Source organism: Pyrgilauda ruficollis, unplaced genomic scaffold, assembly GCF_017590135.1.
Source record: "Pyrgilauda ruficollis isolate IOZ18807 unplaced genomic scaffold, ASM1759013v1 scaffold16, whole genome shotgun sequence".
NCBI classification, from domain to species: Eukaryota; Metazoa; Chordata; class Aves; order Passeriformes; family Passeridae; genus Pyrgilauda; species Pyrgilauda ruficollis.
In genome coordinates, this window is record NW_024514764.1 from 12,906,683 (window position 1) to 12,930,745 (window position 24,063).

At 57.9% G+C, this 24,063-nt stretch overlaps 2 protein-coding genes across 3 annotated transcripts in view; one reads left to right on the forward strand and one right to left on the reverse strand.

Moving 5' to 3' along the window:
* The first annotated feature begins 1,280 nt into the window (after positions 1-1,280).
* NLRC3 (NLR family CARD domain containing 3) lies at positions 1,281-16,502 on the forward strand. Its single transcript, XM_041462593.1, is given in 19 exon segments — positions 1,281-1,319; positions 6,438-6,471; positions 6,474-6,653; positions 7,630-9,373; positions 9,947-10,033; positions 10,712-10,795; positions 11,054-11,137; positions 11,613-11,696; positions 11,803-11,886; positions 12,320-12,403; positions 13,149-13,232; positions 13,654-13,737; positions 13,839-13,922; positions 14,152-14,235; positions 14,861-14,944; positions 15,053-15,136; positions 15,331-15,414; positions 15,588-15,671; positions 16,127-16,502. Coding segments are annotated over 19 exon segments (3,267 nt in total). The 3' UTR covers positions 16,218-16,502.
* Positions 16,503-18,151: 1,649 nt separating this feature from the next.
* The window catches only part of CLUAP1 (clusterin associated protein 1), a 55,066-nt gene continuing 49,154 nt past the window's right edge, over positions 18,152-24,063 (reverse strand). The window contains exons 11-13 of one of the 2 annotated variants that reach the window (XM_041462148.1): positions 20,664-20,719; positions 18,940-18,981; positions 18,152-18,656 (exon numbers count right to left, since the gene is read on the reverse strand). In XM_041462148.1, coding sequence (XP_041318082.1) covers positions 18,501-18,656; positions 18,940-18,981; positions 20,664-20,719 — 254 coding nt within the window. In that variant the 3' untranslated portion in view covers positions 18,152-18,500. The remainder of the gene's footprint in view (positions 18,657-18,939; positions 18,982-20,663; positions 20,720-24,063) is intronic. The other variant, XM_041462149.1, reaches the window with a different exon arrangement.

Below are 24,063 nucleotides of genomic sequence, written 5' to 3' on the forward strand. Positions count from 1 at the left end.
GTGTGCAGCAAAACCCCTCGGCTCTCCCAGGCCGGGCTGAGCTCATGGATTTGCTCCAAGTGAATTCGCAGCAGTCTGGATGTTGCTGGGGGCGGGTTCGTGGCTTTTGGGAGAAAGCGTCCCCAGCGAGGGAAGCGTCCGCGCACGGAGCATCCCGGCGGGGCAGCCCGGCTGCGGCTGCCGGGCTCACACGGGTGTCGGCGGATCCCTCACCCCGATTTGCATTTGTCAGCCCCACGCTGACAGGAAGGAAGATCTGCGAGACCCAGGGCAGGAAGGGGCGCGGAGAGAACGGAAAGAGACAGAAGCCACCGGGCTGGAAGCGGCGGGGGAAGCCGCCCACCTTCCCCAGGTGCTGCCCGAGCATCGCCCCGGCCCGGGGCCCATCGGGGGACACCAGCGGGAAGGGTGGCTTCTGCCTTCAGCCTGAGCATCGTCGAGGAGGAAGCAAAGCCCTGGGGATAAGGAGCTGAGCGGGACGCGGAGGGGCTGCATCCTCCCGGGCCACGAGGATGCCCTCGCCACTGCCCTGCTCACACGGCGACCTGGGCCAAGGCCAAGGTAGGGGCTTGGAGGGGCTTTGGAGGGGTGTGGGGAGAGGGGGAAGTGTCACTTGGCTCTCCCGAGTGGGGACAAGCCGCTGCAGAGCTGGTGCTGTGATGGCCACGTGAAATGGAGTCCCAGGGCCAAGGCGGCAGGGCTGGGAGCTGATGGGCAGAGGTCCCTGGCATGGCATGGCACGGCATGGCACGGCACGGCCACCAGGCTGGCAGGAGGGGGTGGAGCCCGGAGTGATGGAGACGAGCGTGGCACCCCACAGGGAAGCTGGCACATGTCACAAGTCCTGTCCCCTTGCCTGCTCTGCCTGCCAGGGCACAAAGGCAGCTTCAGCCCAAAGCCTTGTGCAGCACCTTTCCCCCCTTAATGCCATCTGCTGAGCTAATTAACTTCCAAACCATCCAAAATAAACTCCAAGATGTACCGCCAACAAAAAAGGAGGAGATTAGTGACACACTCACCTGTGGCATGGTGCAAAACTGCACCAAAGAGTGGGGCAGGGCCCTGGGGTGTCCCAGGAGCAGGCCGGGGGGCTGGAGCTCAGCCCTGCACCCAGGTGGGCACAGAGCCCGGGCACCTGGGCTGCCTCGGGGCATCAGACTTAATCCTGCTGTTATTTCGGCACCTATGGGCACTGTGCAGCCATAAATATGGGACTGCTGGGGACAGGCTGGCTGCTGTCATCCCTGGGGTCTCACCCTCACTCAGGGTTTGGCCACCACATGGAAGAGTTATCCAAAGCCAGACAGGCACTGTTGGGAGCCAGGGGACACCTCCCACTTGGGATGCTCATGTTGCACAAAAATTTCCTTCTGGAGAACTTGCAGCTGCTCTTTGGGGTGCTCTGCAAGCCCAGAAAGGCTGGCTGGGTACCACATCTGCCCTGGGGCTGTGGGGGGCACAGGGACAGGCTGGCAGCAGCTCTTGCCCAGTTTTCCTGCTGATATCCTGAGGTCCCTGGGTGGGAAGGGCAGGAGCTGTTTGCTGGAACATCTGCTTTTCAATCAGCTATTTGCACAGCTGTGGTAAAGCATCCTTGGGGCACGGCCAGCTGAGGAAATGCATCAGCCTTCGTTCTGCAGCTTGTGAGGTGCAGCAGTGCCCTGCAAGGAACCTCCTCTCCAAAATTAGCTTCATTTGTAGCTGTTTGGAATCACCCCTAGACTGATTATTCCTTTTTTTCTGGTGAGATTTGGGATTGGCACTGCTGGCATCCGGCCCAGGGGCCCTTCATGTCCCCTCACCTCGTATTTAACCTCTTCTGTGTCTGGGCCCTCTTATAGGGGTTGGGGCTCAAGGAAACAAAAAAACCAAAACTCAAACCTGGAAGAGATTAAATTTTACATAAAATAGATTTGATTTGGCAATCAATTTTGCTGGCATTAAATCCAGACCCAAAAATTTAAGTCATACGTAAACTTAGATAACTGAGTTACTTGCCAGTCTGCAAGCCTCATAACTGAGTAATAATGCCGAAGGTATTTTATTGCATCGTTTAACTAGCAGAAATTAACGATGTGAAGTCTCTTCCATTCTGCCAAAAGGTGGCAGCCTGCATCCTGGCTCCGGGATTCACTCAGCTCAGCTGGAGCTGCTGCCCTAGGAAATGTTTTCATTTCCAGCTCGCTGACCTCCGAGGTGGGATCAGTTCAGGGTGGACACGTGGCAGGAGAAATACCTGAAAGCGCCTCAGGTGAGCGGGGGAAGGAGCCCAGAGCCGGGAGGAGAGGAGCGCAGCCCAGCCCGGCTCGGCTCAGCCCAGCCCAGCCCAGCCCAGCCCGGCTCAGCCCAACCTAGCGCAGCCCAGCCCGGCCCAGCCCAGCCCAGCCCGGCTCGGCCCAGCTCAGCCCAGCCCGGCCCAGCTCAGCCCAGCCCGGCCCGGCCCGGCCCAGCTCAGCCCAGCCCAGCCCGGAGCGGGGCCGTGCCCGGGGCAGGGAGGGCGGCGCTGGCCGGGGCTGAGCTCGGCGCTCCCGGGGCCCGGAGCCCAGCCCGCAGAGCTCTGGGGATCGGCTGCACGGGGAAAGCCCTCGGTGCCGGCACATGGCCGGGGAGCCCAGGCTGAGGTTTGGTGTGCCTGGGGCATGGAGCGGGCACCTCCCGCCTCCTGCAGCTGCTGCGGGACCATGCCATTTTTAGTTCATGTGAAAAGCTTTTAACCTTATCTAAATACTGCAGATCAGTCCATTTCCCATGTTTTCCATCTGTGGGTGCCTGCAGCCATCCAGGAGCTCTTGCCCAGCCCTTTGGTGCCTGTGTAACCTCAGCCCACCCCCAGCCCGGCAGCAGGTCGGGTCCCCAGGGCTCTGCTGGGAGCTGGAAAGTCCCACTCGAGGTGCCAACCACCCTCTCCCCTGAGAGGGAGACCACGCTGCTGCTGAATCTGCCCACGAGCCCTGCAGGGGGACAAAGACAGATTTCCAACATGATGCAGTCCTGGTGCTGCCCCAGGTGCTCAACAGGTTCCTGAGGCACGGCGTGGTGGATCTGTCTGGGGCAGGAGGAAGGTCTGGAGGCAGTAAATAAATGCCTGTTGAATGCAGACAGCTTCCTGCTGTGGCCACCTCAGGAGTGTCCCTCCATCCCAGATTCCCTGAACACTGCTCTGGTCCTGTTGGACTGCCAGGGGTGACACTGCACCTACATAATTAGAGGCTGTACATAATTAGAGGCAGAGATGAGCAGGAGCAGCTCATCCAGGCCTGCGTCCTCTGGGCTTGGTGTCAGGGATCCTGGAACAGGCTGAACACAGTGAAACCACAGCAGCTCTTTGGGAGAGGGCTGGCTGTGCACGTGGTGGGGACCTGCCAGCACAGTCCTTGTGGCTCCCAGCACTGATGGGTTTGGGCAGGGACACTCAGGTGGGACGTGGGGATGGTGGTTCATAGGGATAGTGGGATTGGAGCTGCTGCAAGAACACATCAGTGTTTTCTAAGCATCCTTAGAGGAAACGATTTTCTCCTGGGCTGGACCTTTGGACTTCACTAAGCAAAAAAAAAAGTGTTAATGCTAAATTCTTGCCAAGAAAATCCCCATTTCCCTCCCTGGGGCTTGCAGGTGCCATTCCCCAGTTTGGCTGGGCAGCCTCTCACCCTCCTGCCCCTTATCCCAGTTTCCCTGGGGACACTGGCAGGGCAGGGCAGGCACAAACCTGCATCCCTGCTCCTCTGCTGCCAGTGGGACATTGTCCCTGCTGGATCCTGGCCCGGCAAAGCTGCACCCCCAGGATGTGCAGGACGGACACCTCATGGCCAGCAGCCCTGGAATGAGCTGGGTCCCATCCTGGACACACCTGGGTGTCTGTAGGGGTTATGGAGCTTGGCTTTGGCTGTCCCTCACCCTTCAGACAGCTCTTGTGAGAGCTGGTGACTCCCTCCCGCCCTCAGGACACAGCCTCCAGCAGCCCCGTGTGCTCCTAGAGCTGCACCTGAAGCTACTGGAACCAGAAAAAAATCACAGCCTCTCCCTGCATTATTCCTTCTGCTGCTTTATTCTCCCGGTGAGATGCCTCTGCTCGAGCTGCTGGTTTTTGAAGGAGCACCAGAGGAAGCATCAAAGCCTGGCTGGTGCTGGAGCAGGTTTCCCCATCAAAGGGCCCCGTTTCAGAGGGAACCCCTGCAGCAAAGCCCCTTTCATCCCGGCTGTGCAGCAAGGACCAGAGACAGACCTGGGGACTGCAAGGACTTAATTGAACTTTCCAGGCCAGTTAGAGACAAGAGCACATCAAAGGGTGAACATTTTGCTGTGAATTGCTCACCGAGCTCCTTTAATTGATGATGTCTTCATTGACCAGGCCACTGCCTGGGGGGTGATGAGTAAGAGCTGCTGCTGCTCCCAGCATGGAGAAAAGGGCTTTGCTGTGGGATCACCACCACTGCCCGGGGCTCCTGCACCTCTGGCACCACTGGCACCAGGGCTCAGCCCAGGATTCCATCCTGAACGGAAAGGCAGTGGGCTCAGACCCTGCTCCAACAGCACCTCCCAGCCCTGCAAGGGCTCGTCAGGAACCACCGGGGCAGGTGTGGCTGGGCTGGTGCTTTGTCACCTTCTGTCACTTCCTCTGCTCTGTGGGACATGCCACTTGTCTCTGTGGGAGATCCAGGTCTGTGAGGGACCCAGCCCTGGGGACACTGTCAGGTCCCTCCTGCAGTCTTGTGCTGCTGGTGGGAGGAACAAGCCCAGCATGGACCCCCGGGGGGCAGGAGGAACAGAAGAAGCTCCAAGCACCTGGCCTTGCACCATGGACCAGAAACTCTGCCAGGTTTTGCTGGTCCAGCTGCATCTGTGCTTTGTCCCCAGAAGAGGCTTGACCAAGGAAAGGAGTGTTACCTGTGGGTGAGGCTGCATCAGAGCCACCACAGTGCCCTCATCCCCTCAGGGGTGGGACTGACAATGGCAAGGCAGTCTGTGGGGAGGGACCCCACTGCAGAGCCTCTGATCCATGTTCACATGGCTCCAGAACACCCTGGAGGGCACGTGGAAGGGAGGAAAGACGCCAGGCCACAGGCCTTGATTCACTGTGTGTGCACTGCTCCTGTGATCAGACATCCCCTGGGGCTCAGGAGTCCCCACCTGGACATGGCCAGTGCCTGGAGATGACTTTGGGGCTGGTGGAGAGGCCACAGCACAGTGCCCCTAGCACAGGTGGGGCTGGGAGCACTCTCAGGCATGGAGATATTTCCCTCTCTGCCTCTGCTTGAAGAACAACAGGACTCTGAGCAGATACACTTAAAAATAAACACCAAGCCCTCAGCGTGGTTTGGCAGCAGCCGAGGGGGAGGGAGCAGGTAGCTGCTCCTTCTCTGGGTGATGATTCAGAGCATCCTCAGAGCTCTGCAACAGGATGTGGTGCTGGCCCCGCTCAGCAAGCCCTGACAGAGGCTCTGGATGGGGCCAAGGTGGGTTTGAAACCAAAGCAGGCCCTTCATCACTCTGCCTGCTGCCCCACAGCTTCCTTCACAAGACAGAGGAGAACGTGCAAGCAGCTCCCAGCCCTGGTGACAGTGGTGACACTGGGGTGCTCCCCAGATCAGAGGGCACAGGGGCACTGTCAGGGCACTTCGTGCACCTCTGTGCTTGAGGAAGGTCGTGCTGTAGGTGGTGAAGGCACCCAGCGTGTGGCACCCGGGCCAGGCTGGAGGGCCCCGCTGTGCCCCTGCCACTGGAGGGGACTCAGCCAGCAGGGAGCCCCTGGCTCAACCACAGCCAGCACAGCAGCTCAGAGCAGGCTCCCTCCCACACTGCGCCTGATGCTTCTCCTCTTCCTCCAGCAGGGACACGGAGAGGGGCTGAGGAGCCCCGGGTGGGGCTGTGAGCTGGCCAGGGGACACGGGGTGGCCCATGGGACACTGCTGCCACCACAGCGCTCCTCACCCAGGGACCACCCATGTCACGGGAGGCCTCTGATGGAAGGTGAGTGGTGCTTGGGCACATCTGTCACCCTGGGGAGTTCTGGGCTCAGAAATGGGATGAGGTGGGACACCAAGGTGTGAGCAGATCCAAGGCAGGGCTGCGCTGGCACGGGGGAAGGGCTGGCTCTGTGGGGAAATGATCTTGCTCACACTTTTTTCTCTGCATGGGTTTGGATCCCAGGAGAAAACACCATGTCATGATTGTGTTCTTCAGTCTCTTTGGCTCCAGTTTCATAGCTGCTGCCCTGACCCAGCCGCTCCTAGGGCTTTGGGATGGCATCATCACAAAGAGGGCTTGGGCAGGGCACTCTGGGGGGCTCCAGCTCACCCCTGCTCCCTTCAGCGTCAGAGGCAATTCTGCACTGCTGCCTTTCCTGTCACCCACGTTCCCAGGGCTGGCCCAGGACCCAGCTGTCCCTGTGTCCTGTCCCGCAGGGGTGTGGATGACCGGTATGGCAGGCAGCTGGTGAGGCCATCTCCCCACAGTTCCTGCAGGACATCACCTCCCCCTGCACAGGCTGGAGCTGCTGATGGCCCAGGAGGCTGCCCAGGCTCAGGTAGCGAGCCCCCTGCCCGAGCAGGTGAGGGCTGTGCTGGATGTCCTGGCTGGCAAGGGCAGCCACACCTCCCAGTCCCTGCAGAGCTTCGTGGAGACCTCCAGCTCGCAGCTCCAGCTCCATCCACACCGCTGTCCGTGGCGGGCAGCAGGCCAGGGGGGCTGCACTCATGGCCTGGTGCTTGCTGGAGCACCCTGAGGTGTGCACAGGGCTGGGGGTGCTGGCAGCTCTGCTGGGAGCACCTGTGCAATGATGGTGCCATCTCAGGGACTCTGCTGGGGAAGGACACAGACAGGGGTGACAAGGGCTCTCTGCCAGGTCTGAGGGACCTTCCTGCAGCCCCCTCACTGCCCTCTGCACATCTCTCTGGGCAGCTGAGGAGTTTTTAATGGCCTCAATGTCCAGATGACAGCAGCCAGTCCCAGTTCCAGGCTGGGAACAGGAAAAGCACATCTGACCCTGACCCCATGCGCTGGTGGCTGCCCCAACTTTGGGCTCTCTCTGCAACCCTTGCCAGGAGAGCTTTCCCTGCTTTCCCTCCTGGCTGGAAGGCTCCAGCCTTGGCTGGCGTCTGCCCTGAATCTCTCACACCATCATCCCCTGCCTGTCCAGCCTTTACTGGGGGTTTAATTTCACTGTGATACCTGAGCCAGGTGAGCAGCACAGGTCCAGAGGTGGCCACCAGGTTCAGCCAAGAGTCCAGCTCATCAGAGAGTCCACGGCAGTGAGGCAGGAATGAAGTCAAGGTGGGAAGTCAGTCAAGAGGTCAGGATGAGGCCCAGCAAGGGAAACCAGGTTCAGACACAGTCCGGTGGCCACCAGGCAAGGGCAGAGCAATGCACATACAACAGCTCCTACAACACAGCTTAACTGAGGCTGAAGGCCCAGGGCTGAGCTTAAATGGGCTCCTGGACTGACTGTGCGGCTGACCAGGGCCCTTTAGGCCTATGGGTGCCCTCTGAGCCCTGCCATCCTTCCCACCAGGACGTGGGAACTCCATGAGATTTCCCTCTGCATGGGCATGGCAGAAAAGTGAAGCAGCTTCTGTCATTTGCCTTCATGCTTCCTCCTCTTCCTCCTCAGCCCTGTTTCATTTCTCTGTGCAGAACCCATGGTGCAGAAGCACCTGGAGAGCCTCCAGAGCTCATGTGGGAATGGCCTGGAGACAGGAGCCCTGCAGCGCCTCACCAACCTGCTGCTGGTGGAAGGCCTGACCGACATCCAGCAGAAGGAGCACGACATCCTGCAGGTTGAGACCACCAAAGGTCTGCCAAGTGTATCCAAGAGCATCCCCCTGGAGAAGCTGTTCCTGCCTCTCTCCAAAGTCAGCATCCCCCCTCGGGTCTCTGTCACCATCGGCGTGGCCGGCATTGGCAAGAGCACTCTGGTGAAGCTGTTTGTCTGCAGCTGGGCAAAGGGGGAGATCAACAGGGACATCCTGTTTGTGCTGCCCCTCACCTTCCGGGAGCTCAACACCTACGAGAAGCTCTCTGCCGAGCGCCTCCTCTGCTCGGCCTGCCCCCACATCACCGAGCCCGGCTGCACCGCGGCCGGGGCCGCCCGCACCCTGCTCATCCTCGACGGCCTGGATGAGTTCAAGACCCCCTTGGATTTTTCCAACGCGGTGGTTTGCACCGATCCCAAAAAGGAGATCCAAGTGGACAACCTGATCACCAACATCATAAGGGGAAACCTGCTGCAGGAGGCCTCTGTGTGGGTCACGTCGCGGCCGGCGGCGGCCGGGCAGATCCCCAGCGGGCTGGTGGACCGCATGACGGAAATCCGAGGGTTTGGGGCTGCAGAGATGAAGGACTTCTTGGACCAGATGTTCCTGGACAACAGAGATCTGTCCAGCCAAGTCCTGCAGCACATCAGTGCTAACAGGTCGCTCCAGGTCCTGTGCACCATTCCTGGGTTTTGCTGGATTTCTGGCTCCTCAATCGCTTATTTCCTGAAACACAGCAGCGATCAATCCCAAGAAGAAACCGTGGTCCCCAGGACCCTGTCAGAAATCTACTCCTATTATTTTAAAATGGCCCTGAGTGGTGACTGGCTGGAAAAGCCGAGAGAAGCCCTCAGGATTGAGCAGGCTGTGAACACCAGCAAGAAGCTGCTGGGCAGCCTGGGCAGGCTGGCCTTCTACGGGCTGCTCCGGAGGAAGCACGTGTTCTACGAGCAGGACATGAAGGCCTACGGCATCGACCTCTCCCTGCTGCACAGCTGCCTCTGCACCCGCCTCCTGCTCAAGGAGGACATGCAGGCCTCCACAGCCTACTACTTCTCCCACTTAACCATCCAGGAGTTCCTGGCAGCTCTTTATTACTACACGGCGGCCAAGCGGGCCATCTTCGACCTCTTCACGGAGAGCGGCGTGTCCTGGCCCAAGCTGGGCTTCCTCAACCACTTCAGGAGCGCCGTTCAGAGGGCGCTGCAGGCCGAGGACAGGCAGCTGGACATCTTCATCCGCTTCCTCTCGGGGCTCCTGTCCCCGCAGGTGAACAGGCTGCTCTCGGGGTGGCTGCTGGTGAAGGACGAGCACGGCGGGTTCAGGAGCCAGGCCATCGGCGTCCTGCAGGGCTGCCTGAGCGCCGAGCACGTCGTCTCCTCGCACGCCGTCAACGCCATGCGCTGCCTGCACGAGCTGCAGCACACGGACACCGCCAGGGCCGTGGAGGAGGCCATGAGGAGCGGCACCCTGGCCGGGATGCTCACCCCCATGAACTGCTCTGCCCTGGCTTATCTCCTGCAGGTCTCTGACGTCTGCCTGGAGGAGACAAACCTCTCCAACTGCCTCACCTACAATGTCTGTAAGAGCCTGCTCTCCCAGCTCCTCTTCTGCCACAGCCTCAGGTGAGTCCTGGTGGGGTTGCACTGGGAGGAGTGAGGAGAGATGCCAGGCTGTGACTTTGGAATCACAGATTGGTTTGGGTTGGAAGGGAGCTTACAGCCCATCAGTCCCACCCCCTGCCATGGCAGGGACACCTTCCACCATCCCAGGCTGCTCCAAGCCCCATCCAACCTGGCCTTGGACACTTCCAGGGATCCAGGGGCAGCCACAGCTGCTCTGGGCACCCTGTGCCAGGGCCTGCTCACCCTCACAGGGAAGAATTTAATCCTGAATTCTAATCTATATCTCTCCTCTTTTAGTTTAAACCTGTTCCCTGTTCTAAGTCCCCTCTAAGTATGGGAGGCTGCAATGAGTTCTCTCTCCCCTGTGACTCACAATCCCAGGTCTCAACGGAGACATGGGTTCACCAAATGTTGTCCACCTGCAGAGAGCTGCCCTGGGGGTGGCACTGGGTCAGTTCCACTTCTGTCCTTGAGCTTCTCCACCTGGGACAGGCAGATGTTATGGGAGGATCATCCTTTCTCCACTTTGTTCTCCAAACCCTTGCCCTTGCTCCTTCCTCGTGTCTCCTGCAGGTTAGACAATAACCAGTTTAAGGACGATGTGATGGAGCTGCTGGGCAGTGTGCTGAGTGGGAAGGACTGCCAGATCCAGAGGCTCAGGTAGGACCTGGCCCAGGGTGGATGGGATGTCCTGGGGATGCAACATGGAGCTGGGGGCACCGCAAAACCAGGGTGAGGATCCCCCAGGAATGTGTCTCCCACTGGCTCCGCAGGGTGCCTAATGACAAGGACAGTCCCACACGATCCCCTGCACCCGAGCACAGTGACCTTACCCCAAGGTTGTCTTGCCCAGTCTTCCTGGAACTGCTGCCTCCTCACTGTTCCTGAAAAATATCAGTAAATCCATGAGTTATCCTAACAAACCACTTCCCAAGGTCACAGCAGATCGCTGGACACTCGAGGCTCTGCAGGGAGCACCTGCTACAGGGAGGGGACAGGCTCCTGACCCCCATGCAGGGAGGTGCCTCATCCCAGACAGATGGGTTCCCACTTTTCCCACCTCCTCCTCTTCCTCAAGGCTGCACAGAGTTCCCCATGCTGCCATCTGAGCTCCTTTAAGGGACACAAATGAATTCTATGTCAAGCAACGGTGTCCTTGCAGTCCTTCCCTGGTGTCCACCCCAGGAGAACATCCATCACTTTGGTTGTACCATGAACCAAATGCTCCCCATGGCTCTTCTCTGCTCACCCATCCCAGCTGTGTCCTGGGACATGCCAGGGTCTGTGCCAGTCTCTTTCTCCTCTGGAAAAATACCCAATTTTCCTTTTTCTGGGCAGCTTGGCAGAAAATCAGATCAGCAACAAGGGAGCCAAAGCTCTGGCCAGGTCGCTGCTGGTGAACAGGAGCCTGATGGTGCTGGAGTAAGTGTTTGTGTGTGTCCCCCTTGCCCAGCTCCTGTGGTGCCCACATTCCCACTGGGAACCATTCCCTGCCCATGGCGGGGCTGGATCCCACCCAGCCTCACCTGCCTGGGAAGGGTCTCCAGCCCCTAAAGCCACCACCACGAGCTGCTGGCCTGAAGTCCCACCTCAGCAGTGCCATGTGAGGCACCTGGCTTGAACTGGGCCTGTGCCAGTCTGGCTTTGCTAACCTTGGCTTTCCTGCCTGTCCCACCCCAGCCTGCGGAGCAACTCCATCGGCCCCACCGGAGCCAAAGCCCTGGCTGATGCCCTGAAAAAAAACCAAATCCTGCTCTCCCTGAAGTAAGTCTCAGCCTCTGGAGCATCTCCTGAGCAGATCCCCAGGGCAGGCCCCCTTCCAGCCCTCTTCTGTCCCACTGGGGTTTTCCCAAGCTCCAAGGGGCAGCACATGGGGACAGCCTGGGAATACATGACTGGAGCTGGCACAGACCCAGGGACTGGAGCAGCCCTGGGCCAGGAATTCGGGATTCTCCTGCCTTTTGGGGCAGTGAAGGGAGGGGCTGGGGCTGTGGTCCAGGTCGAGGTGCTTTCTGTGCATGGGAGCTCCCAGGTGCTGTTGGGTGGAAGAAGGAATATCCCATGGGAGAGGAGGGAAGGAGACTCCTGGTCAGGGATGCTTGGGGGCCAGACACCTTTCTCAAGGCAGGGACAAGGGCAAGTAAACCCCAGGGCAGGTGGCCACTGCCCTGCAGCCCTGCACAGCCCCTGGCCTTGCTGTGGGAGCATCCATGCCTGGCTTCCCTCCTGTGTCCCACAGCCTCCAGCACAACTCCATCAAGGAGGACGGGGCCGCCTTCCTGGCCGAGGCCCTGCTGACCAACCACAGGCTGGAGACCCTGCAGTGAGTGACCCAGACGTGGTGTCCCCCCTCCGGCCACCCAGCAGGGTGGGTGCCACCGATGGGGACGTGGCACTGCCATTCACAGGTGCCTTCCTGACTTTTGCAGCCTGCAGAAGAACGCCATCGGAGCCCAGGGCGCCCGGAAAATCGCGGAGGCGCTGAAGCAGAACTGCAGCCTGAGAGAGCTGATGTGAGCACGCCATGAGGTGGAGGGGTGGCAGTGCCAGCGCCACATCTCCTGGGATCTGTGGGCAGGAGTGGCAGGGAAGGGGCAGGCCCGTGTGCCGGCAGAGGGACCCTGCTGGCTCTGCCCAGAGCGCTTGGTGCACACGGAGAGCAGGGCCCTCGGAGCAGCCCCGTGGGGATGCTCTCTGCACCTCCAGGGATGCAGGGAGCCGCATAAAGAAAGGAGAAGCTCTCTCGCCTCTGGCAGAGGGAAGCGGCAGGGCTCCAGGCCCTAAGGAGACATTAAAAGCTATTCCAGCTCAAAGCAGCCATGAGAACAGAGGTGTACGTGGGTGGGAAATGAGGTGGCAGCGAGTTCGTGCTGGTGGCTGCAGCAGGAAGGGCCTGGGGGAGGAGAATCCCTTGCTGGCAGTTCCAAGCTTCCTCTTCTGTCTCAGACTCTCAAGCAACTCCGTGGGAGACAACGGCTCCATTGCCCTGGCTGAAGCTCTGAGGGTGAACCACAGCCTGCAAAGCCTTGAGTAAGTTCCCCCTCCATGCCTGGACTCCAACAGAGCCCAGCCTCCTCCTTGCAGCAAAATCTGCCACCCCTCAAGCCCTCAGCCCCTCCCCATGTCTGTCCCACTGCACATTCCCTGGGTGTGCAGGCTGGAGCACAATGTGGCAGCTCCAGCAGCAGCCAGGCTGGGCTGACAAGGGACACTGACAGAATTAATCCTAAAACCCAGTGATGACTTTTTATTCTGGCTAGGAGGAAATCAGTAGCTTTGGGTGTTCTCTCTCTCAAAAGTGATGGGAATTGGCTGCAGAGGGAGGTAATGGGATGGGGCCTGGCAGAGTCAGGCTGGAATGGTGCCACCTTCACTCCCCATGGAACAGCCCTGGAGAGGATGGCTGATGGCTCCTGCTGATGAGTGGCTATGCCCTGGTTCTGTCCCTGTGACAAGGATCCCAGACCCATGGGAGCCACATGCCCAGCTGAGCCAGCAGCCATGGTGACAGACAGATGGGGACAAGGCTGCCCCAAAGTGCTGGCAGACCCTGTTCCCCCTGCTTGCTGGGGCTGGTGCTGCTGTGGTCAGCAGGAATGGCTGATCCCACCCTGGATGCTCCCAGGGCTGGTCCTTCTGCCGTGGCTCCCCATTCCCTGTGGCTGGGAGATGCCCTTTTCTCAGTGAAATGGGCACTTTCCACCCAGACATGACCCTGCAGCCCAGCTGTGATGCCAGCACTGGCCCATCCTCACGCCTTCCCCGTTTGTCTCAGTCTCCAGAGCAACTCCATCAGCAGCGCAGGGGTCACGGCGCTGACAGCAGCTCTCTGCTCCAACAGGGGACTCCTCAGCCTCAAGTGAGTGACAGTCCCTGCAGCCACCCTGGCCAAAAGCTGTGCTGGGACCTGGGAGCTTTTCTGCAGCCTGGGCTTGTGCCTGGTTGTTTCCAGCTGTGAGATGCTGAAAGCAGCTTTGGTCCCTCCTCCAGCTGTGAGGAACTTCTCTCTGTGTTTATCTTTCTCCCTTTGGGACAATATTCATTCAGCCACATCTTGGAATGACAGGATGGCAGCAGGGATGGGAAGCTGGCAAAAAGCCATGTTGAGCCCACAGGAAACACAGGGAATGGAGCTGCAGGAGCTGATGGGGGTGGTCTCACACAAACTGCTCTATTCAGGCGATGGCCTCAGCCCCAGAGCAGGAGGGGAAGGTGGGCTGGGGGAGCAGCTGACCCAGCCCTGCCTTGGCTGCTCTCCCCAGCCCCGTGTCTTTCCCCAGCCTCCGGGAGAACTCCATCAGCAAGGAGGGGGGCCCTGCCATCGCCCGTGCCCTGCGCAGCAACAGCACCCTCAGGAAGCTGGAGTAAGTCCCATGGGCCCCAGGAGGGCACCCAGACCACCCTGTGCTGCCCCTGGAGCTGTCCTCAGCCTTTCCCATGTGACTCGAGTCCTCTGTCCCTGCAGCCTGGCGGCCAACCTGCTGCACGACGACGGGGGCAAGGCCATCGCCTTGGCCCTGGGAGAGAACCGGGCACTCAGGTCCCTGCAGTGAGTGTCCCTGGGCCTGCCTGCCTTGGAGGCCCTTGCTTGGGCATGGGCAGGGACACTGCTCCTGGGCTGGGACAGTGGCACCCTGGGCCACCCGCCAAGGGAGGTGTGCTGTGTCATCCTGGATGCACCCACGGGGTCTTGCACATCCCTGGATGGGTGTGGAGCTGGCTGGATTGGGGCATGCTCACAGCCCAAGGCTCCACCTCTCATTTTCTGCTGTTTGCAGCTTGCAGTGGAACTTCATCCAGGCCAGAGCAGCCACGGCCCTGGCACAAGCACTGCAGTCCAACAGCAGCCTGGCCAGCCTCGAGTAAGTGGGGACACGGGTGGATGGGTCCTGGGCCCTCCTGGTAGGGCCCTTAAAGCCCATCCCACCCCCTGCCATGGGCCGGGACACCTCCCACTGTCCCAGGCTGCTCCAAGCCCTGTCCAGCCTGGCCTTGGGCACTGCCAGGGATCCAGGGACAGCCACAGCTGCTCTGGGCAACCTGTGCCAGGGCCTGCCCACCTCATTCTTCCCAATATCCCATCCATCCCTGCCCTCTTGCAGTGGGAAGACATTCCCTGTTTCCTGTGCTGTAAACCCTTGTCCTTGTGCCTGGTGGTTTCAAGTGCTCTGAGATGCTGAAAGCAGCTTTGGTCCCTCCTCCAGCTGTGAGGAACTTCTCTCTGTGTTTATCTTTCTCCCTTTGGGACAATATTCATTCAGCCACATCTCTGCAAACCCTTGTCCCAAGTCCCTCTGCAGCTCTCCTGGAGTCCCTTTAGGCCCTGCAAATCTGCTGTGTCCCCATTGTGTGTCCCTGGCTGGGGATGCTCTAAATGCCTTGTGGCCCAGGAGCTCTCCCGAGCCATTTGGGAATGCTGAGCCCTGTGCTGGTCCTGTCCCTGCCCTGGTTGCCAGGCCACGGGCACACACAGCCCTTCTGTCACAGCCTGCAGGAGAACGCCATCGGAGACGAGGGAATGGCCGCGCTCTCCGCTGCACTGAAGGTCAACACCACCCTGGCAGATCTCCAGTGAGTATCCAGGCTGCAGCAGGGCCCTGGTGTCACAGCCCAATTACCCTAATTAACACCCCGTGGCCACCTCAGGACAAGTGCTGAAGGGTCCCCGTTCCCTTGCAGCCTGCAAGTGGCTTCAGTTGGTGCAGCCGGTGCCCAAGCCCTGGCAGGAGCCTTGATGGTCAACAAGAGCCTGCAGATCCTGGAGTAAGTGCTCCATGGGGCCACCAAGCGCCCAGGGCTGTGCCACTGTCCCTGGGGCGTCTGAGAGCCTGGCCCTTGGCTCAGCACTGCTCCTGCCCTTGCATGGCGATCTCCCAGAGCTGTCCCCGGCTTCTCTGGGTGCGGTCACTTCTCCCCCTCCTCCCGTTTGTCCTTCCTCACTGCTCCCTTGTTTGCAGCCTGCGGGGAAACTCCCTGGGCCCGGCGGGGGCCAAGGCCGTGGCCAACGCGCTCAAGGTCAACCGCAGCCTCCGCTGGCTCAAGTGAGTACCCCGCCCCAGGAAGAGCCTGGGCAGACATTCCCTTTGGGAACAGCGGGGGCACGGCCGAGCCAGCGGCTCTCGGAAGGGCAGACCCCGAGCTGGTGGCACAGTGCACGCACTCCCTCCTGGTGGCCACGCGTGCCGCTGCTGTCTGACCCTCCTGCCTCCCGCAGCCTGCAGGAAAACTCCCTGGGCATGGACGGAGCCATCTGCATCGCCACGGCCCTGAAGGGCAACCACGGCCTCACCTATGTCAAGTGAGTGGCTGCTGCAGTGGGTGGGAAAGGCAGGGATGGGGGAGACCATGGGAACCACCCAGGGACCTTCTGACTGCCAGCACTGCCCACTCTGGCCGCCCCACAGGGCAGGGCCATCCCGTGCTCCTTCCGCATGAGAGCCACCACCCCACACAGCTCCAGACCCCTCAGCTCCCCTCCAGGGATGCCTCTGGGCCACACAACCACCTCAAAAGACAAATACTCTCCAAAACCAGGGGAGAGGTGGCTCAGCCCCCGCAGCTGTCCAGGGCTGTCTCCAGCTCTTCGTTGGCTGCCTCAGGGCTCTCAAACCAGAGTGCCCTTGAGCAGGGTCCTGCATGGAGAGGGGCAGGCACAGGTGCTGCAGGATGCTGCTGCAAAGCTGGGCAGCATCTCCTGTCCCCAGCAAGGTCCTGCTCTGCCTCATGCCCCAGCCTGGGCTCTCTCTCCCCCAGCCTGCAGGGGAACCGCATTGGGCAGTCGGGAGCCAGGATGATCTCGGACGCCATCCGGACCAACGCGCCCGACTGCGTCGTGGACGTGTGAGGGGCCCTGGCCACAGCGAGGGGACCCGGGGTCCCCATGGCCTGGGTGACTGCAGGGAGATCCTTGGTGCCCACCTCAGGGATGAGAACTGGGGCAAGGAAAGCTCCTGAGCTCCTGGCACGGCCCGGGAGGACCGAGGGCGTCGGATCAGGAGCGCAGGAGGGTCAAGACTCACACTGAAAGCTGAGGGATGTGTGTGCCCATGTCTGTGTTCATCCAGGCCCTGGGGGAGCTTCAGGGAATGGGGAAAATGCAAAAAGGACTGAGGAGGGGCAGATGCCACAGCCAGACCTTGTTTTTTTGGGTCTTTTGTTTTTATCTGCTGGTGGCAGCATCTCCTCCTGTGCTTTGTCACCCCTGTCTAAAAAGTGGGGGATTTATCTGCTGGTGGCAGCATCTCCTCCTGTGCTTTGTCACCCCTGGCTAAAAACAGCCCAGTCCAGCAGCCTCCCCTGGAATCCCAGATGGACACAAGAGATTTGCTGCTGCCTTGCTCAGATGGGAGTGATGCTGTGGACCTGGGCACTTCTAGCAGGTCCTGGCTGGTGCTGTGCTCTCAGTAACAGGCTGGTGCTGGCCAGACACACCTGGAGTGTTTGGCAGAGCTCCTCTCTAACAAGAGAGAGGTAACACAAGGCATAGGAGTGGAACCATCTAGAAAGACCTTGGAAAATAAAGAGTCCTCAGGAAAATGGAGGAGTAAGAAGGGGAATGTAAGAGGAACTGCACTGCCTGACGGTGGGATGTCTCCAGTACATCTTGGTGCTACACCAGGACTGCCTCAGCTCAAACTTCTGCCTCAGCTTCAGGCTGGAGCTCTTGGATCTCCTGCTGCTGTCACCGGTGTTCTGTGACCTTGGAATATGTCCTCCTGATGTCCCAGCTGCAGGGTCTGTCCCTAGCAGGTCACCTTTTGACTAGGAGAGCAAAGGTGGTGCCTTTGTCTGTGTGGCAGGGACCCAGTGACTCCCCAGAGGTGCCAGGTTTGCAGGTGACCCAGCAGCCAAACTGTGAACCCTCAGAGACCCCTGGAGCCACTGTCCCCTGTCCCCAGCCCAGCCAGGACACGCTGCCACACTCAGGGCACCCAGTGGCTGAGGGCTGATCCCAGAAACACTGGGCTGAGCTCTGGAGATGTAAATGCTTGGGAATAAATTAGCTCGGATGAGAAGATGCCTCTTGCAGCCTTGCTCTTGCACTGCAGGACATTTGGGATGGGCTGTGCTGCACTGTCCTGGGCTGAAAGCTCAGTTCACTGCCACAGGGGCTGCTGCTGCTGCCTGGCACGAGCAGCTGCAACAGCAGCAGTGGCTCTGCCACATGCCTGCAGGCTGTGCTGGAGGCTAGGTGGCACTGCTGCCTGGAGAGAGAGGCTCTGGCTCTGTGCACACCAGCTGTGGAGTCACTTTTCCATCTGAGCCTACAGTACAGGAAATAGAAAACTGTGACTCAAACTGCAGCCCTGGTCTGGGGGTCAGATCATCACAGAATGGTTTGGGTTGGAAGGGATCTCAAAGCCCATCCATTCCCACCCCTGCCATGGCAGGGACACCTTCCACTATTCCTGCAAGCCCTGTCCAGCCTGGGCACTGCCAGGGATCCAGGGACAGCCACAGCTGCTCTGGGCACCCTGTGCCAGGGCCTGCCCACCCTCACAGGGAACAATTCCTTCCCAATATCCCATCCAGCCCTGCCCTCTGGCAGTTCCCTGTGTCCTGTCCCTCCATCCCTTGTCCCAGGTCCCTCTCCAGCTCTCCTGGAGCCCCTTTAGGTCCTGGAAGGTCTCCCTGGAGACTTCTCCAGTTTTAACTCCACTCCTTCAGTCTCCCTGGTGCTGCTCTTTGTGCAGACAAGCCCTTGATTAAGTAAAGGATATGTTTAGGATAAACAGATTTAAGCCAGATTTAAAACCAATTGAGATGCATTCCCAGAGCAGCTTTTCATCCAGTTTTATTAAGCCAAAGAAATCTATTTGGACATAATAAAATGCAGGAAAATCAGGCACATGATGCTCACTGGAGTGAGGCTTCTGACACTGCAGTGCACAAGAGCCAGTTTAGTGCAATTATGGAAATAAGTGCACATTACTGTGATTCTCATTATGGATAAACTGCTCATGCTTTGAGATTCACAAACCTGGCAATCCAAGTTTAATTTTCAGGTTTAATGAACATTATTTACCATCTCCTGAGTGCACACTGACACACACTTTTCAGACAGCAGGGTACTAGCTCCTGGCCTCTCCAAAGTTTGTGCTTCAAGAGGCCTCCTGCTCCTGAAGGGTCAGAAGTCATTATCACTTTGCTCCAGTGGCTCTGGCTTCCTGGCTCGGAGACTGGATTTGCCTGGGGAGATTTCCATGCTGTCATCTTCCAGATCATCCTCCTCCTCCTCGTCTTCATCTTCATCCAGGTCAATCTCACTATCCCCTGAGTCATCCTGCAGGACAGGGAACAGAAGTCCATGACCAGCTCAGCTCTGCCCTGCCAGGCCTCTCTGCCAGCCCAACGTGAGGGATGGCAGGGCTGCCTTCCCCTGCACTCCCAATGGATGGCAAACCTCCTTCCCCACCCACGGGGCTGATGAACACAAATTCCCTGACTTCTGCTGGCTCTGGGCTATTAAAAGCCTGTCAGGGTGTTTAACACTCAGGTGACAGCTACTGTGAGCCCACAGAATGGAGGGGAAGTGGAAAAGAATGAAGCCCGGGAGAGGAACCCACCTGAGCCTTGTGCTGGCCTGGCTGTGCCGGGGCTGGGGTCCCCTTGGAGAGCCAGAGTGGAGGAACACGAGAGGCAGAGCAGGAAAAAAAAGTACAAGAACATAAAAGAGAACAGAAAATACCCAGGCTGGAGCAGGGGAGAAGGCAGCAAAGGCAGGCACAGCTCAGGTATCCTGTGCCACACCAGCAGGTGACAGAGGCTGGACACACACTGCTGGCTCTTCCTAACTCCATGAGCTCCTGGAGGGGCTCGAAGCAGCCTCACTGGCTTCATTCCCTGGGCTGGGACACACCAGCAGAGACCTGCGAAGATCCCTGAGCTCTGAGAAGCTGCAGTCACAGGGCAGAGCCATGAGACAACTGCAGTGGCTGCAGCTGAGGGAAGTCACAGGCTGAAGGCCTTGGCTTTCCATCCCTGGCTGTGCTGGGGCTGTGCCAGCAGGGAGAGAGCTGCCAGCAGGGAAGTCTAAAGGGAACAGAAATCACAGAGGGTGACCATCCAAATCTGTCACTAACGTGGCCAAGGAGAATCAGGCAGCACTGGGACTAAAGTGACAACATCTTCACTCACAGCACAACACTCTGCCCTTCCCAGAAATGGGTCTGGATGTCCAGGAGGCAACAACCCATTAGGGCAGGAGCAAAGAGCAGAGCATGGGCTGCAAGTTCCTCTCCAAGACCCAAAAGCTGTGGCTGCCCCATCCCTGGAATTGTTTTAAGTCAGGCTGGATGGGGCTTGGAGCAACCTGGTTTAGTAGAATGGGTCTCTGGGTAGAACAAGATGGGTTTAAGGTCCCTTCCACCTCAAACTGTTCTGGGATTCCCAGAAACGTCTGAACTCCCCTCCTTGAGTGGTGCCTGCTGGATTGAGACAGAAAGGTTCCACCCACACTGGGAATTAACAGCAGCACAGGTTCAAACACAAACCCACAGTCACCACAGCTGTACTAGTTCCTAGCCCTCTCCAAAACATCATCTGGAGAGAACAGCCCCACTTCTCCTGGCATGGCAGCAGCTTTTTGGGATGATGGGGAGAGCTAACTGCAAATGCCAACCACATCCCAGCAGCTGGCTTCAGCTTCCTGGTGCAGATGTGGCCACTCAGGTGTGCCCAGAGGCACGGAGAGGCTGCCCATGGATGCCAAAGGCTGGGCACAGACACAGAGCAAATGCCTCCTGTGCGAAGCTGTGTGTGCCTTTTACACTGCCTGCTCACATGAAAACCACGACCAAGGGCAAGGCCAGGAGCCCTGGGCAGCAGGAATCCCAAGGGCACAGCTCACAGTCCTGCTCTCATCCCTGCCCCATCCTCCAGAGCACTGATGCTGCCAGTACAGGCCATGGACAGGGCTCCAAGGAGTAACTTTTTAGAGCAAGGAGGGGGATTTGGGTCCATGTACTCAACTCCAGCTGCACTGCACTGGTCCCTCTTCCCAGAAATCTGCCCCACAGCTCACAGGAGCATTCCTGCAGCCTGTGTGCCACTAGTTCTGCACTGCAGGATGGGGTGAAAGCCCATGGAGCACGAAGATTCCAAGAACAAAGGAAAAATAAGGAAATATGCATTTGTGCTGAGGAAAGTAGTCAGCCACTGGAAAGGAGGGGAAGAGCAGCCTGGGGTGTGAGGATTCAGCAGGTAAAAAGGTGTCTCTCCAGCTGAGGAGAGGGCTGGCATCTAAAGCCCTGTCAGAGAAGCTCTGCAGACACATGAGATGGTTACTCACATCCTCCTCCGTGTCTCCACCTTGCATTGATCCCACGATCCGTGTGCCAACTCTTCCTGCAGGAGCAAAGAGAATCCCCATCAAACCTGGGTCATGGTCACAGGAACAAAGAGAATCCCCATCAAACCTGGCTGGTGGTACAGGGAGGGAGGAGGAAGGGTCAAGCTCAGGGTGCATCCCTCAGTGACAGGATGAGATCCCAATCCATGCAGTCACCCTCCTTGTTAAGCCTCATTGTTCAGGAGAGGGTAGGAGGGGGTAAGGCAGACAGTAATTAACACTGGACTCAATGATCTTAGAGTTTTTCTCCAACATTAATGATTCTGTGATTCTAGTTCCAGTTAGGGTGCTATTTCCAGAGCTACCTTATTCCAGCATGATGGTTCTGGTAGGAAAAGAGGCAATGGACACATTAAGAAACAGGAAATTCTATCAGAACCAAGAAACCTTTTATTATGTGAGGGAAGTCAAACACTGGAACAAGGTTGCTAAGAGAAGTTTAGGAGTCTCCATCCATGGAGATACTCAAAACCAAACTGGATGTGGTCCTGGACAAGCAGCTCAAACCTCCTGTTAGAGCAGAGAGGCTGCTCCAGATCACCTTGAGAGGTCCCTTCCATCCAACCCAAAAAATCCATGAACTGACACATTTCTTCCTCTGCTTTGGTACACAGAGAACAAAAGCCTGTTTTTTTCCATGTGGTGAACCCTTTTTCCTTTAGAGAGCTCAGACCCTTTCTGATATTCCAGGATGGATTGAATCCCACAGGAAACCCAGGGAAACCTCAAGAATTTCCTGATGGGAGTTAGATGTGTGAGGCTGAAGAGGGAGGTGGGCTCTGCAGGGAGCTCACTGAGAGGGGAGCACACACATGTGCCTGCTTGCCTGGCTTTGGCTACCACAGGCTGTGGGAAGATGTTGGCAGGTGTCCTTTGCTGGGGAGGGAGTCTGAAGTGTTGGGAACAGGGAGAGCAGAGCTGTGAGCAGGGAGAAGCTCCTGGGAGCTGCCTGGGTGACTCAGCCCTGCTGCTGCAGCCACAGAAACCCCTCAACACTGGATCTTATTTCCAGCCCTGCTGTGTCCAACCCATCTCACCAATTTTTCATTTCCTGCCATCACCAGCTTCCTCCATGCCAAATATGGATTGTTCCAATCTAGAACAATCCAATCTGTGCTGTTTTTAGCATGAAAACAAGGCAGTTTAAAATATACCCTGGCAAACCTCTTTTTTTCTACTTCCCAAAGCACAAAAGATGACAGGTCCCCTTTGTCCCACGCAGTTTGAGCTGAGTTGGTGATAGGAAGAAGCTGCCTAACTCATCCACAGCTCACCAAAAAACCCCCTGTTTTATCAAGGCAGAGCATTAAAAGGATTTTATGTCTTTATATAAAAAGCAGTGGCCTCTATGCAGCAGTTGCTGATAACACAGGAAGTGGAGATGGAATTAAAAGACTTCTGGATAGATCTGTCTTCCAGCTTTGGAGACTTTTGCTCTTATTTATGCTACACTAAATGATATAAATTTTGGGGTGATCACACCTGACATCCTTAGATGACAACAGAACCCCATTTTTGCCCAGCCCACAAATGACTCCTGAGTTTAACTGCAATTTTACTCTGTAGAAGGCCCAACATAAAGTGTAAAATTGGGAATTACTACCTCAAAAAAGAGAAAGCTGCAGGGAGCTCCTAAAAGAAGACAAAACTGAGAGAGATTCTGAATAGAAAAGAGAATCAAGATATCAGATAAGGAGAGCTGATGGAATAGGACAGTTCCAAATGCCATGGGAAAAGTTAGAGAATGCTCCCAGGAGGTGTGCAGGATGCTGCTCCTCCCTCAGTGGCAGCAGTGCAGATATCTCATGCATAACTGCTCACACCTGCAGCAGCTCCAGCATCTGCTACTGCCTGGAGCTGGATCCCTGCATTGTCTAAGCCAGGAACACCTCCCTGAACTTGCAGCTGTGGGATCAACAGGGTCAGGTCCTGCACCAAAGCCTGGGACACTCCCAGGGCAGACCCCAGCATGCAGAGGGGCTGCAGCAAGCCCTGGGACACTCCCAGCATACAGAGGGGCTCTGACTTTACCTGAGCACCAAACTGTAAAGAGGAGAGAAATCAGATTTTCCATGGAGCATTATTTTTACCCCCAAACCATAAACCCCCACGTTTCCCTGTGTGGGGAATGGCCCTGGTGTGTTCCTGTGTCTACTGGGGGCAGGCAGGAACCAGAGGAGGCACCTGCATGGCACAGGGAGGGCTGGGATGTTGTCACTTGGCTTCCTGGCCTCAGTTCAGCTGGGCTCACACAGCTGCCAGGAGGAGAGGGCCTGTGGTGCTTCCTTCCAGATAATGTGACTACAGCTGGGACAGGCTGTACAGAGCAGTAATTAGGAAAGATGCTGGTATGAACAGGCTGTGATTCACTGCACCTTTGGAGTCAAATCTTCTCCCCATGCATGGCCATGGTTTGTAGGCACTTCAGATAGCAGAAGGCAATGTGCATCCATGATTTGGAGCTGTGAGCTGTTGTCATTTCCCTCTGTGTGATGCTCCCCATTTTACCAACCTGTGCAGCTGCCCAGGATGGAGCCACAGGGCTGGGATGATTTCCAGCTCCTCACCAGCAGTGAGTACAGCTTAACCCTGTGCCTCACAACGAGGAGTGACACACAAGCTGAGAGTCTGGACAGCCTGGGAGGGGGGCAGGGGGGTTTGGAGCTGACACATTTTGCTCCCAGTCTGGAGATCTGCAGTCAGTCTCCAGTGCTTAATGTGAATTCACAGCATGGGGTCACAGAAGACACCTCTCTTCCCTCTGCATCACATTCCCTTCCACACAGAAAAACGGGATGAACCTTCTGCCTGATCCTTCTGAACTGCTGTCCTTTGGGCACTGTGCTCTCAATCACAGAATGATGGAATATCCTGAGTGGGAAGGGACCCCCAGGGATCATCCAGTCCAAGCCCTGGCCCTGCACAGACCCCCCAACAACCCCACCCTGTGCCTGGCATTGTCCAAGCACTCCTGGAGCTCTGGCAGCCTCGGGCTGTGCCCATTCCCTGGGGAGCCTGGGCACTGCCCAGCACCTCTGGGGAAGATCCTTTCCCAAAATCCAGCCTGACCCTGCCCTGGCCCAGCTCCAGCCATTCCCTGTCCCTGTCCCAGAGATTGGAGCTGCCCTCGGGAGGAGCTGCAGCCCCCCCTGAGCTCTGCCCTCAGTCTCCTCCTCCAGCTGAGCAATCCAAGTGCCCTCAGCTGCTCCTCAGCCCCTTCCTGTGCCCAGGTCCCTCCTCTGGACACTCCAACAGCTTTAGATCCTTCTGATACTGTGGCACCCACAGCTGCCCCAGACCAGGGGTGAGGCCACACCAGGGCAGGGCAGAGCAAGACCCT